Source organism: Coptis chinensis, chromosome 7 (assembly GCF_015680905.1).
Source record: "Coptis chinensis isolate HL-2020 chromosome 7, ASM1568090v1, whole genome shotgun sequence".
NCBI lineage: Eukaryota > Viridiplantae > Streptophyta > Magnoliopsida > Ranunculales > Ranunculaceae > Coptis > Coptis chinensis.
This window is the reverse complement of record NC_141462.1, coordinates 15,953,231-15,968,020: the sequence shown is the minus strand read 5'-3', so window position 1 is coordinate 15,968,020 and position 14,790 is coordinate 15,953,231. Positions and strand designations below refer to the sequence as shown.

The window sequence follows — 14,790 nt, the reverse complement described above, 5'->3', positions numbered from 1 at the left end:
GGTCGCTTCGTGTTCAGGCTATAGAGGCGGAAGCGCGCTCCTTATAAGCCTTGATCGCTTCAGCTTCGGTGTAATTTTGTCACGGAATTTTTCAACGATGAAATGGAAAACCACAGTATGAATCAAACAAGGGTGGGTGGGTGAAATGGGACTTTAAGAAAATTACTTACACTACGAAAACAATGCGAAAGTGAAACTAAGATGGCAGCGGCGCCATTTGATAAATGATATGATTGGATAGTTTACCTACGAAATGAACGATGAAACTCAAAACGTAAGTAAACTAAAACTATCTTATGTGCCTATATGTTTATCAAAGTTTCTACTCTCAATCCTATGATATATAGTGGAGTAGAGTGATTCGTTCCACTCCTAGTCCTTCTGCATGTTAATTTCTCTTCGTATAAGTACTCTTAACTCTAAAGTCTAATGAGAGATTTACGAAGTGGCAACTAGACTACGATGCAACTACCCACAAGATGCAACTAGTCGATTATCAGAACAACTATGGGAATGCTACGTTGATTATATGATAAGGAGTTAGAGGGGGATTGATTCCACCTTAACTTGACTTAATCCTACTAACGACGAATCATCGTAATCCGAATTGAAGCTGCCTGCGAGAACAATATGGTTACTCCTAATCCCCTAATTACACATGGCATTCCTACCAATTCATAACTAGCATGTGAACGATTAAGCCCATTCTCATGGTGAACTAATCGTTTCTAGAGTGGAAAGGAATATACGACGACTCTACGATAATCGGAATCAAGCTTTCATCAAGGCTTCTCAACCCCCTCTAATGGAGGTTTAGCCGAGAATCATTCTGTAATCATTTCGATTAAATTAAAACTAAACATAATATAAAGAATTGAAATTTACTAATCTAATTTAAACAATAATTAAAATCTAATTAATAACTAAGAATTGAATAACAAGTAATAAATGAAATCAGATCTAACACAAATGTAACTGACAAGAATCGAAATTGACAAAAATAACTATTCTTATTTATCTAATCAATCAAGAACAATGATTCAAAGACTTAATCTAAAACAAGAATTGAAAATGGAACTTAAACTTAATTACTCTACTGAAAACTAGATCTAGAATTCTATATAGTTTTAGGTCTAACTAGCTACCTTAACTATCTACCCTATCTACCATTAACAAAGAGCTAAGCTTTGGTTTTTATACTTTCAGATCCAAAAATCGTGCATGGTCTTGGAGCCACGTTTTGGGCCTGATTCTCAGGCCCAAAACCCAATTCTTTCAGTCCAAAAAGGCCTCTTCAGCTGTAGTTGGCTTCAACAGACTTTTCGTCCACTTTTGCTCCTCTGATTGGATCAAGGCTTAGACCATTGGAAAGCTCTTTCCGAGCCGGTCGTTTTGACATAAGGTAGGCCCCATTCAGAGGTCCGAGTCCAAAGATACGCCTTCGGAAGTTCTGGCGACTTGTAGGTGTCAATTTTTTACGCCAGCGTCGACTTTTCAGCTTTTGACCGGGCTTTAGAAAGGCTTTGTCTTCTTGAAACTTGGCCTTTAATCACGGAACTCCTTAGTAACCGACCTTTGCTCCTTTATCTCGCTAAAGTGGCACATTTTACGCACATAATGGACTTTGAAGCCCTGAAATGCATAAAAACATGTAATCAGTGTTAACTCTTAATTATTACTCACATAATTGGTCTAATAGTATGACTGTTACAGGGTTAAAACTACAGTTTTGGGCTCTTATCAGTAGCCTACCAAAAGACTTGATTGGTACATTTTTTGTTTGTTTGTTGCGGATGAATTCTTTTTGTGATTAATGATTCTTTCTTTAGTCCTCTAACTCTTTTATATTTTCTTTCCTTAATTTTGTAGGCTATGTTTGAAGCTACCTCGATTTTGAAAATCAAGTTAGTAAAGCAACCCTCTTCTTGGAATAAGCTATTGCTTTAAAGATAAAATAAGCAAGTGATGTTTTTTTTTTAATATATAGTGAAACTATATAAGAGTTCGTATTATTTAAATAATGGTTGCGTTCATGCGAGTATTATTATCTATATGTGTGCAAAACAAAAAATTAGACTAGAGCAAGTCACTTAACCACTTTTTTCAAGATTTAATACCATACTTAGGCTGTGTTTGATAGCCCTATTTGCCATGCCAAATCGTGGCAAATGCAAAAAAACATCAATTTGCCACTGTTTGATACGTTTTCCATCCGGTGGCAAATTTTCTTAAGATTTGCCTCATTCTTTTATTTGCCACCAAAATCCCGGCAAAATTTACATTGGGGGGAGCTAAGAAAATTTTGCCACTCAAAATAACAAAGGAATTTGCCACGACATCTAATAGAGATTTGCCACCAACAGAAAGAAAAAACCCGATACCATCTCCCTTCTCCCACCCCTATCTTCGTTATAAACCAGTGTTCATTGAGAATACTTTGTTAGGAATTAAGAATGGAAAATCGGTTGGGAAAAACGCAGTGCAAGGGCATGAAGGTAATAAAAAAGGCAATAGGGAACTATCGAGGCTGGTATCCAATATCAACTTTGGTGAGGAGATTGTGGAAGGGAGTTCTAGGAGAGGGGGAAGAAACCAAATTGTTATACATGGGGCATAAAATCATGTCGTGGAATGTTAGGGGGCTAGGTAGCAATAAGAAGAGATGTGTTGTTAAAGAGGTCATTAGGAAGGAGAAGCCTTCAGTTGTGCTGCTCCAAGAGACTAAGTTAGATTGTTTTGATCTTAAGGTCGCCCGAGATATTTGGGGAATCAATGAGATGGAGTGGATATACATACCAACAGTTGAGTTAGCCAGAGGAATTTGTGTTATATGGGATAAAGAGAGGGTTGAGGCAGTGGACCAACTCATTGGATCCTCTTCCATGTCCATTTCTTGTATCTTTGACGGTAAGGAAACCCATAAGCTTGTTACTTGCGTTTATGGTCCTTCTAAGAGGGCCGGTTTTTCGAGTTTCTGGGCTGAACTTGACGACGTTTATGCTTTTAGTAGAGGGGGTTCTTGGTGTGTGGGTGGCGATTTTAAGGTGGTTAGGTTTTCCCACGAGCGAAAAAAGAGAGCTCCTAGTCCCACTATCAGTAGGAGATTTGATGATTTTATTAGGAGATGTGAGTTGGTGGATTTACCTTTGATCGGGGGTAAATTCACGTGGTCTGATAGAAAGGTTGAGCTGATTCTATCTCGTTTGGATCGGTTTCTAGTGAGTACGGAGTGGGAAAAGAGTTGGCCTTCTCTTGCCCAGTCGGTTGCTGCTAGCTCAACTTCTGATCATCACCCTATCTTGTTAACTAGTGAGGTTGAGAGGAGACACCCGACTCCTTTTCATTTTGCGAACATGTGTCTAAAGGACAACCAATTCGTGGAGAATCTGAAGCAGTGGTGGAATTGCGAGACTGATGGAGATAAAGCGAGTATTAGACTCGCAAAAAAGCTTCAAATTGTGAAAAATAAAATTAAGGAGTGGAACAAGAATGTTTTCGGGCGCATGGACAGGAAAAAAGAGACACTTTTAGAGGATATTAGGAAAGTCGATCTTAAAGAGGAAGAAGGAAAACTCGAGTTGGATGAGAGGATACAACGCCAGGATTAGAGGGCGGAGTTTGAAAGGGTGGTTTATTTGGAGGAGATGGCCTGAAGACAAAAGGCAAAGGTCAAAGATATCAGGGAGGGGCACTCTAATACAAAAAATTTTCATCAAAGAGCAAGGGCTAGAAATAGAAAGAATATGTTAGAGATCAAAAGGATTGATGGTGAGCTTATTTGGGGAGAGGATAGCTTGAGAGAGGAGGTGGTTTCTTTCTACTCTAGGCTTTACACCGAGCCCGTAGGTAGACACCCTCTTATAGATGATCTCTTCCTTCCTAGCATTTCGAGAGAGTAGAGTGTGGACATAGAAAGAGAGTTTGAGGAGGAGGAGGTTTGGAGGGAAATTGTCGATCTGGTGAACGATAAGTCTTCGAGACCGGATGGGTTCAATACTGAGTTTTTTCGGAAGTTTTGGGACGCAGTGAGAGATGATATCGTGGAGACCGTTTGGGAGTTTTGGGAGACATCTTTTCTTTCGAATAGCATGAATAGCACATTCATCAAACTCATCCCTAAAAAGAGAGTAGCTGAGGACATTAGTGATTTGCATCCTATCAGCTTGGTTGGTAGTGTATATAAGATCATATCCAAGATGCTTTTGATGAGATTGAAAGGGGTGATTTCTAACCTCATTACGGAGGAGCAAGGGTCTTTTGTGAGTGGTCGTCAAATCCTTGATGCGGTGTTGGTCGCTAATGAGGCGATTGGGGATAGGAACGTTAGTGGGATACCAGGTCTGGTTTGTAAGATTGATCTTACCAAAGCTTATGACCATGTGAGTTGGGAGTTTTTGGATTATGTGATGAGACGTATGAGGTTTGGTTGGAAGTGGCGGAAATGAATTAGGCGATGTATCTCATCGTGCTCCTTCTCGATCCTTATTAATGGGTCCCCAGCAGGTTTTTTTAGGAGTTCTAGAGGCATTAGATAGGGTGGCCCCCTGTCTCCACCTCTTTTTTTGTTAGCAGTGGAGGATTTGGGTCGAGTGATTAGTAGAGCTAATGAGCTCGGGTTTATTGAGGGCTTTAGGGTGGGCCAAGACCGAGTTCTCGTCTCTCATTTGTAATATGCAGATGATATCGTGGTGTTCTTGCGTAGCGACCTCTCACAGCTTAGATTTCTTCGTGGGATTCTTTGTTGCTTTGAGGTGATCTCAGGGCTTAGGGTGAATATGGCTAAGAGTAAAGTGTATGGGGTGGTTGACATGAGCGATATTGATAGGATGACTGGAGCCACTGGGTGCTCTGCTGGATCTTTGCCCTCGAGGTATCTTGGGCTTCCTCTTGGTGCTCGATATAGGTATGCTACTATGTAGGAACCTGTATAGCAGAACCTCCGTCAGAAACTTGAAGGGTGGCATGGGCGGTACCTATCGAGAGGGGTGAGAGTGATTTTGATTAAGAGCTCTCTTTCGAGCCTTCCGGTTTATGTTATGTCTCTTTTTAGGATACCATAAAGCGTGGTCAAAAGGGTTGAAAGGATCATTAGGATTTTTTTATGGGATGACAAGGAGGAGAATCATAGGTATCATCTTGTTAACTGGAAGATTGTCTGTACGTCGAAGAAGAATGGGGGTCTGGGATTGCGAAGGATTTGTGAGTTTAATTCTGCCCTTATGGGCAAATGGCTTTGGAGATTTGGGGAAGAAAATGAGAGGCTTTGGAGGCGTGTGGTCAAATCCAGATTTGGTGAGTCCAATCTTGGGTGGTAGGACGGAGGAAATTCTAGTCCCTACGGGTGTGGGGTTTGGAAGAGTATTCAGAGAGGTCTCGTGGATTTTGAGAGAGAGATCACATATGTATTAGGTGATGGGGGTATAATTAGGTTTTGGGAGGATAGATGGGTAGCAGAGAGACCGTTATTCTTGTCTTTCTCGAGACTTTATGCCATCTTAGTTTTTAAAAATCGCACTATTTGTGATTTCATGCGTCTAAATAATGGTAATCTTGGGTGGGATTTGGGGATTCATCTTCATTTGACTGATCGGGATATTGCGAGCATTGCCATCCTCACGCTTATGCTAGAGGCAATTCCTGCTGTGAGACCGGATAGGGATTGTCGGCACTGAACTATATAAAAGAATGGGAAATTCTCAGCCAAGTCTTTCTACTTTTCTTTGTGTTCTCATCTACCGGTTAACAATCGAGGGGTCATGATTCCAGACTTTCCTAGTTCTTTTATTTGGTCAGCAAAGATTCCTTGTTTTGTTTCTTTTTTCATTTGGTGTGCGACCCATAATAAGATTTTGACAATAGACAATCTTATTAGGAGAAAGAAAATAATCATTAACTTTTGTCCCTTGTGTATGGCTGATGGGGAGTCAGTGAGTCACACTCTCATTCATTGTCCTTTCTCTTGGGAGATATGGAGTTACTTTGTGGGCCACTCTAGGGTGTATTGAGTTGTTCCCCGGTCAGTGAAAGATCTGTTGAGCTCTTGGGTGCTTAATGTCTATTCCCCAAAGGGATGTAGAGTGCAAAACATCTTACCTTTTGCTATCATGTGGGTGATAGTCATAGTTTTTTTCTTCTTCTAGTAGTTATTTTGTATTTGTCTTTTCCTTTGTTGTATCTGAGTGGGATATCTCATCCTAAAATTTTTGACTTTATGATTATATATACACATCACATTTTACCGAAAAAAAAAAAAAAAAAGAATACTTGAAGGCAATTGGAGCTTTTAAAAACCAAGTTCGCTGTCTCTCGTCTCAAATCCACCATCTCTCCTTCAATTGCCTCATGCTTTTAGGGTTAGGGTTTGGGAATCTGGTTTTCATCATCTTTTTTTGTGGATACCCCAGTTATACTGTAGGAGTTGTTTTCTGTTTGATGTAGGGAGTGATAGGGTTATATACTAAAAGCATTACTTTTGTAATAACTCTAATTTTTTATATTTTGAATGAGAATCATATGGGCAAATGTTATGCATATTATATATGTTGTTAGTTATATGCATGTGTCTAATACTTTATGTTGTAGATGATATGGTGTGTGGTGACACACAGAAGATCATATCATCAGTACCTTATAAAGTATAAGTAATCGTTCACAGCCTAGATGGATTTGGACAAACCATTGGTACGGTTGTAGTATAATATGGTATTAGTCTATCTTGACTATAGGATTACACTAGTACACTTTGTGTGTATTGAACAAGACCAAGTGAGGTTGTTTCTCTTTATATTGACTATATAAGAAAACAAACACCTATGTTATTATGGATGCTTGTCCTCTTAATCCGGATATAATAACGGGAACTTATGTGCATTATACATTACTTTAAATCATCAATGAGTGAGATTCATTTGTGAATCAACAAACTCGATGTATTGGGTAATGACATTGTATGTAAGGTGTGTTGTTGATTATAGAAGGAATCCGTGACCCGCAAGAAGTCGGGTAAATGATGTCCCCTTGATGAGCTCATAAGGATTGTCATGTAAACCCTGTAGGTGGATTTATTCTGACATGACAATGAGGTTGAGTGGTACTACTCAAGGACATAAGAAGTTGATTAATGTAGTTGTCAGTAACTTGACTTAATCAACGGGCATTCGATATCTTAATCACGGGGATATCAACGAGCATATAATATAGAGCCCATAAATGCTGACATGTAATTTGGGATTAGGGCGGTAGTGCAACAATGGCCTTTAGTGGAATAAGCCATTTGTTGACGGACTTGGGCTGTGTGTTCTGGGCTAACATGGGAATCCTAAGCCCGTCAGGAGGCCCAACCCTAATTTCTCCTCATGGTCCCTGTTGTAGCCTATATAAAGGAAACCTCTTTCTCTAGCCGTTTACTACACAAGAAAAATCAAGGTTTTGCTCAAGAAAAATAGATCCAGAAATCGGATTCAATTTTGTGAGTGAGAGAGGCCAAGAGAAAAAGAAGAGGTTGGAAGATCGTTGCCACACACAACGTCCACTCTGTACATAGGAATACAACAGAAGATCAAGAGGTTGATTTCAGATTTCATAGCTATTGGATTCTCAGAGATATCAAGAAGCTGATATAAAAGGTAAATTTCTAACCAAACCGTGACATCCCTTATTCCGCTGCGCGTGGGTGTTTCGCGGTTCGTAGTAAATCATTCGGCGAAACCATAACGGACCCTACACGGAGAAGATTGCTTTTCCTTACCATTAGTCACAGACTTACAGTCTATACTTCACACGATTAGATTTTAAAATTGTGTCATTGTTGAATGCAGTAAATTGTTTTATTTATTTTTCAGCTCATTGTATGTTTTTGAATTTTGTGCAGGTTCGTATTAAGTTATTTTAAGTTTTCGCCTCCTCCTTTTCAGCGCCTTCTAGGTGCCAATTCAGCTTCACAACTTTTAGAGAAGGTATTTCACTTTTATCAATTACTTTTGATGCTCTAGTAAGTTTCACACTTCAGTCTGCATTGAGTATGCTATATTATCAGAAAACCACATTGTTTAGTTACTAATAAATTTCATATTGAGTGGATGGGGATTTGTTATAGCTGTTGTTTAGTTACTAATCTTATCATTCATGAAATAGAAATGTTTTTGGTCGATCTGCACACAAAAAAATAGAAACCCAAAAAACCACAACCCCATCTAGTACTAGCAAACAAGCTCTTCCTTTTAACACACCTAGATATCCCCGACATTGAGAAAGTCCAACTCAAAGAAGAAGTTTTAACCATGGTTAAGTCAGAAGGTAATAATATAAAGGCTCCTTTGTTTATATTATCTTAAATATGAATAAAAATATGATCTTTAGTTAATTTAGTTAATTTATCGTTAGTTCACTTTTGCCATAGTTAGCGGAAACCAATGTTATAAAGTTATAGAAGTTGTGATAAATTATTGCGAAAAGTTTCATGTCTCATTTGATTCCTAGAGTTACATAGAGTGGTGTTAAAAAACATGTGGTCACGACCATGAAACTAGCTTCATTGTAACTGAACAACTAATTTATGGGAGGGAGGAAATATTGTCAGGATATTGGAGACAATGCAAGCACGAGCAGTCAAAACAAACTTTTTATCTGTTCCATATTTAGAACTGGTGGTTTAAAAGAGACGACCATTACTCGACTGACTTGTAATGATGAGAGAGTAGTCACTATTTTTAATAGGAAAAAGTGAATTAAGGCTTACTCTTCGAGGCTGCACATAAAACTGGACTGAGGCTATAGCGGTATAGCCTCACATACAGTGCGAGAGGCATAACTTCTTGGATTGTGTTTATTTTTACTCATATAAATCCCATACTTTTAAGTCATTAATTTATCTATTTATTTATTGTCTGGACTCTTAAAGTGCACTTTTATGGACATTGAAAGCAGTTTAGTGGTAGACAATGCCCGCAGTCAAAACAATTATTCCATCTGTCCCATATTTGGAATTGCTATTTTAAGAAAGACTAGCCTTGCTCAACTGACCTCTAATGATGAGAGAGTAGGCAGACCTTGGAAAAACACATAAGAGCTTACATCTCGAGGCTTGCCTTAGAGCGTCGTACACTCACATTGGGAAAGTGCACTGAGGCTATACTGCTATAGCCTTACAGTTACATGTTGTTTTTGCAAAAGTTATTAGTTCACTTATAGTTTCTGGAGTTTTATAGTGTGCTGTTTTTGGACATTGAGTTTATGCTTCAATAACCTTCAGAACTCGCCTTAAGTCTCTTAGATTTTGAAGACTGTATAATTTTGAAGATTGGTAACATACTGAGATGTGAGAGATCTCCCAAAATGCACGACATGTATTTGTGAAATGTGAATCAGTGTCAGCTACTCCAAACACACTTTCTAAACTCCATTAATTTTTGTCGTTCAGTACTTTTCAACAAATATACATGTATTTTCCTGCTAAAGCTCTTGGTATGAAGTCTTTCATGACTTAAATATTTGAGTCCTAGATTGAGGAGTTTTTGGGGACTGCCTAGGTAACTTTGGTTATCTGGATTGGGTATTCATGTAATAGGAGATTTTTTGTATATTCATTATAAGTGACTTCTACCTATAAGGAAAGGGATCCTCTTTTGAGAAAATGATTTGGGAAGAGTAGGAATGTAGGATTACTAATTATTTACATAAAGTAAGTGATACGTAGCTTCCTTTTTTCTTGGGATGACAATTTTTCGTATAAGGATGAGGGATACTCTGACTTATGAGTTTTCAGATGAAGGAGGGATGACAAATTAAGGGTATCTTGAAGTTGACAATGAGGCTTTGAATTATGTCTTTTTGTGTTTAGTTTTTTTAAGTCATTTTAAGATAGCATTAAGGTGAGACTGGTGTAATAAGAAAAAGATGAGAGGGAGAAACAATGGAGTTGCAATTGTGATTATAATTTAATTCATTATAAAAAAAAAGATAATTCTGAGGTCAAGATGAGGCTTATAGATTTTAATCTTGGGATGGCAGGCCAGGTCGTGTAATTTGTGTCAACATATTAATAATAAGTACGACTCTAATTTATTCACATAATAGTTTTCTTACTTGTTCTCTAGCTAGCTAGCTTTTTAGACGGTGTTGTAGTCTGCCCAGTCCAGTAGCACTGGATTGATTTCTAGCAGCCTTTCGACATAGTTTGAATCAAATTTAGGTTTCAGGAGCTTACATAAAAAGATAGTATTTTATGTCTTGTTTTTTAGTGAATCTTCTTTTGTTGCATTTGGCTACGATAGTCAGAAGTTATGCTCGGTCTTACTCTTATATAGCCATGGATCTCATTATAAAGACTCTTATATATGTTGTTGTTGTTGTCCTCTTTCTTCTATAAGCAATTAAATGATTTTCAATTAGTTTGATTTGTTTAGTAATTCTTAGTATGTTGTTGTCAGAATGTGTGGCATTGATGACAAAGGATGTGACAATTGTCAATTTGAATGCTCCTTTCGCTGTACTCAAAGATACAACTGTCATTTTTAGCTATATTTTTTTTTTATAATTTAGTTTAATTTTTTTGTTTATTGGGTACAAGTTTTCCAGTGTTAGTGGATTAGTATAATCCTAAAGCTGAAACTATTTAACCAATTTGATTGGTTAATATCAAATTTTCATTTAACAGTTACTGATATTGGATTGAGTCTCATTTTTTAACTTCACTCTCATGTACTAAGTATAGTAAAGAGTGAAAGAGGTTGATTGTGGTTAGATATTTGTTGCATGTTAGCTATTCTTGTCATTCTGGGTTTTCAATCTCAGTTAGATGATGGTGTTCTCTTTCGGGAGTGTCCGAACCTGATGCTTTTGCCTTCCGAATAATTTTTTAATCCCCTAAGTTGGATCTTCCCTAGCTTGCTTATCTCTTTTATTTGCCAACTTATTCATGCTTTCTATTTATTGGCAACAGGTTCAAGCATCACGGATTTAAGTGAAAATCTCATGCACATATTGCAGCTAAATAGTTATTCAACCATATTTGCTCGAGAAATGTGTTCAAGTTTACTGCCTCACTTGAAAATGTGAACTACAAAATCCGAATTGAATATATAGTTTTCATGATGCAATTTGACGGTGTTGTAATTATTTGACTTTGTTGAATTGTCAGTTATTTTGTTGCTTCAATTCGTAGGCAAACCATATTATGCCTATAGTAGAACCTATATGAGCACACTTTTTAGTTGTGCTGACTTCTTTTTTCTTTTGTGTTACTTCTCAATTAATCAAAATTATACCGTTATTCAAATGCTAGGTAAGTGGGTAGATTCTTATGAAATTTTATTTGGATATTGTTTAAATTTTAAGACTGCTATAATTTTGTCCAATGCTGTAATTTTGTACACGTCTGGAGGAGATGACACATATAATTAGAAGATAAGATCATCAAATTAGTGGCTCCAAGTATATGTATCTCACTAGGGTACCTCGAGGTGAGCTAAGCTTTTACCTCCAGGGGAGTTTAATATGTACTAATCTTTGGTTTTTACCATAGCGCCAAAGGTGTGCTGAGGTTATTAGTGCTATACAGCATGGGCAATTATTGATGTCTAATGGGATGGACACGTTTTGTAATATATTTGGAATGTATGGTAGAAGCAGGTGCAACAGGGATGTCCAAACGGGTAGCCGACCCGGCCCAAACCTGACTTTTCAGGTTTTGAACGGGTATCGGGTTACCCGAACCCAGACTGGTTTTCAGCGGGTTGGGTTCAGAGTCGGGTATTTTGTTGAGAAGTGTGACCAAACCCTACCCTAACCCTATATTTTGGGTACCCATCGGGCTCGGGTTTGGGTTTGGGTTAGGATAAAGCCTGGTATAAATGAATAAAGAAGACAATAACATAAAATTTATTTGAAATATATATCTACATTTTATTCTTTCTTCGGCTATCCACCAATCCTTCAAACAAAATAAAACTTCTAATGAATTTGGAAGTAATTATCACCTATACTCGGACATAATTATTTAATATGATTTAAAAATAGATGGACTCAGAATGAACTATAGACACATGATCACGTGCAATTACTGATAAAATTGGAAATCTCGATATAAATTTTTTCATAATCCAATATATTAAATAACTCATTATTGTAACTCATTTAAATATTTATCTAACTCATTCTTTTATATGAGATTAGTAGTATGTAATTGAAACCGAGGTGAGCTAATCTCGATTTTAGTTCGGGTTTGGTTTCGGGTTTTTTAGCCCTTTTAACGGATTTAGGGCTAAATTATCGGGTCGAGGGTTTAGAGAGTGTGACCAAACCCTACCCTATGTATTTCATTTTGGGTTTGGGTTTGGGTTCGGGTTTTGTTGGGTTCAGGCAGGATTCGGTGCGGGTATTTTGTTCGGGTTTCGGGTGTTGGGCAAGATGGACATCCCTAGGTGCAGGTAGCCCAGGAGCAATACTGTAGGTGGTATAATAGCAAAATACAACACAATTTTTTTTTAAAAACAATGAATCATTAGTAACGGATACAAAACCGTTAGAAACATTCTAACACTAACTGACAAAATCCCTTACTATAAACTCATAGTGATACTTATATCCGTTACTGATGGAGAAATATTAAATTTGGTATTCGTTACTAATACACTGTAATGGTTATGTATTTGTTACTAAAATTAATTTCAGTGACACCTTATATCCGTTAGTAAATTTGCTAACGGATATGAAGTGTTACTAATATTAGTAACGCTTTTGTGTCAACGCAAGATAACCGTTACTAATATTTGGCAGTAATGGTAGTATATCCGTTACAAATAGACTGATATGGTGTAGTGACTGTTGATAAGTGCTCAAAAAGTGCTATTTAACCCTCGATTATGCCTCTTGTTTAGCCATCTTAGTGGACTAATAGTGTTTATAAGTTGTGTTTTAAGATTCTACAGGTGAAAAAGAGAGTTTTGTAGAATATTAGAGAAAATGGGGTAAAACGAAGTAATTCGGAGCATTAAAGATCACATGAGAGGCCCGTGGACAATCATGGAGAAGGCCAAGGAATTGGAGCTGTTAAAGATGCGACTTGGACCTATTTTAAAGTCTATTTGGAAGCCCAAGGCCAAAGGATTAGTTGTTTGGACCAAAGCCATAAAAGAGGATAGAAGGATAGAGCGAGAAGAGAAAATCGGCTTATGCGTGCGGGGACGATGTATCGGCGTCCAGACGTATTTTTATTGTGTGCGGGGACGATAAATCGAAAGCATCAGGCAGTATTGATTAAGTCTGGGATGCATGAATAATGCGACGGACGCATGAATCCCATTTCTTGTAGCCAATTCCTTCTCAGTTTTGAAGACGAAGTCGGACTCTGGAAGAAGTCTATTTGTATTAGGAAACAAATGACGGTTTGGAATGCTTCTAGAGCTCATTGTAACCCCTATAAATAGAGGACCTAAGTGCCTCATGTAATTGGCCAATTTACTTATATTCTTGTCTCCAGAACTTGAGGCAGATAATCTTAATAAATTAGTCTTTCTAGTCTTATGTTCTTCAACTCTTCTTCTTCTCGTTCCTCGTGTTCTTACTTCTTTATGGAAGGCTAATCTTCTCGTTCAAGGGAGGAGATGAAGCCGGTGCTTAAGGTTTAATGATTCTTTTGGTTTATGGTGTTCTTCAATCAGGTTAGTTCTTTATGTTTTTAGTTATTAGTTCCATTGCCCACACCAGGGGATGGAAGTATAGATTAAGGTTTTTATTTATTACAATTGAATATCATGCTAGTTTAGGGTTTTATTTATTGCAATTAAATATTTGCTAGTAACATGCTTTTATTTATTGCAATTGAATATAATGCTAGAATAGAGTTTTATTTATTGTAATTGAATATTATACTATTATTCTCTACTTTTCTTCTAATTGTGTAGTGTTTTAGAGTAAGGGAAGTATTCCTTGTGTTTGCCTTAGATGGTGATTCATTGAATAGCTGCCCAAGCTTACATAAAAGGAAGGAAGATACTAGTAACATGAACATAGGAACAACCTTAAGTAGAGTTAATTGTTAACAATGTTTCATCCAAGAGGGCATCGGCACTCGCTCGATTGCTCGATTGTAGTCTACTTGGAGAACAACATGAAGCAAAAGGTCATTGAATCAAAAGCATTGGTGGATTTGAATATCTTGAATCTATCTCTCTCATATTCTCTCCTTATTTCCAATTCTTAGCTTTAGTATAAGTTTAGTTAGTTTAGTTTAGTTTAGCATTAGAATCTACAATATCTATAATCATAGTTTTTAATCCCTCAAACCCTCTTTCCAGTCCTGTCCTTCATATAAACATACACTTAAAAGTGGAACGATACCCTACTCATCCTTTACTTATTGAGGGATAATTAGGTTTTGATACGCTTCTTTTTGTTCAACGACCATCATCTATCTACATCATCCATATACCATCTCATACACAAAAAGGAGGCAGTGTCAACTGTCTTTGACTAGGTCATTTCCAACAAGAGAGTGTTGATGACTGAAGATTCAAACAATAATACTGTAGCAGTTCTTTCTTGTTAGATGATGATTCAAGGTACATAGGTCAAACTATTCAATTTTGTTATCCATTCATTTCCTTGACTCCATATGCGCAAATCTGATAACGTAGTGATCATTTGCTTCCTTCCATTTACCTCACAGCATACCCTTTTCAGTTGATGACATATCGAAATCAATAATGGAACAGATTGACATATCCGACATTGAGCCACCTCCACTCATCCTTTCAATTAAGGCTTCATGTTTCTGCTTCCACGTGTGGAATA

General features: G+C 37.4%; 1 protein-coding gene across 1 annotated transcript; it reads left to right on the top strand.

The window, feature by feature from the left end:
• The first annotated feature begins 4,088 nt into the window (after positions 1-4,088).
• Positions 4,089-10,960, top strand: LOC147486226 (uncharacterized). The gene is made up of 4 exons (XM_086573683.1): positions 4,089-4,420; positions 4,703-4,903; positions 7,871-7,955; positions 10,940-10,960. Exons 1-4 carry the CDS (start codon positions 4,089-4,091, stop codon positions 10,958-10,960), a joined length of 639 nt encoding a protein of 212 aa, XP_086429809.1.
• Positions 10,961-14,790: the final 3,830 nt, after the last annotated feature.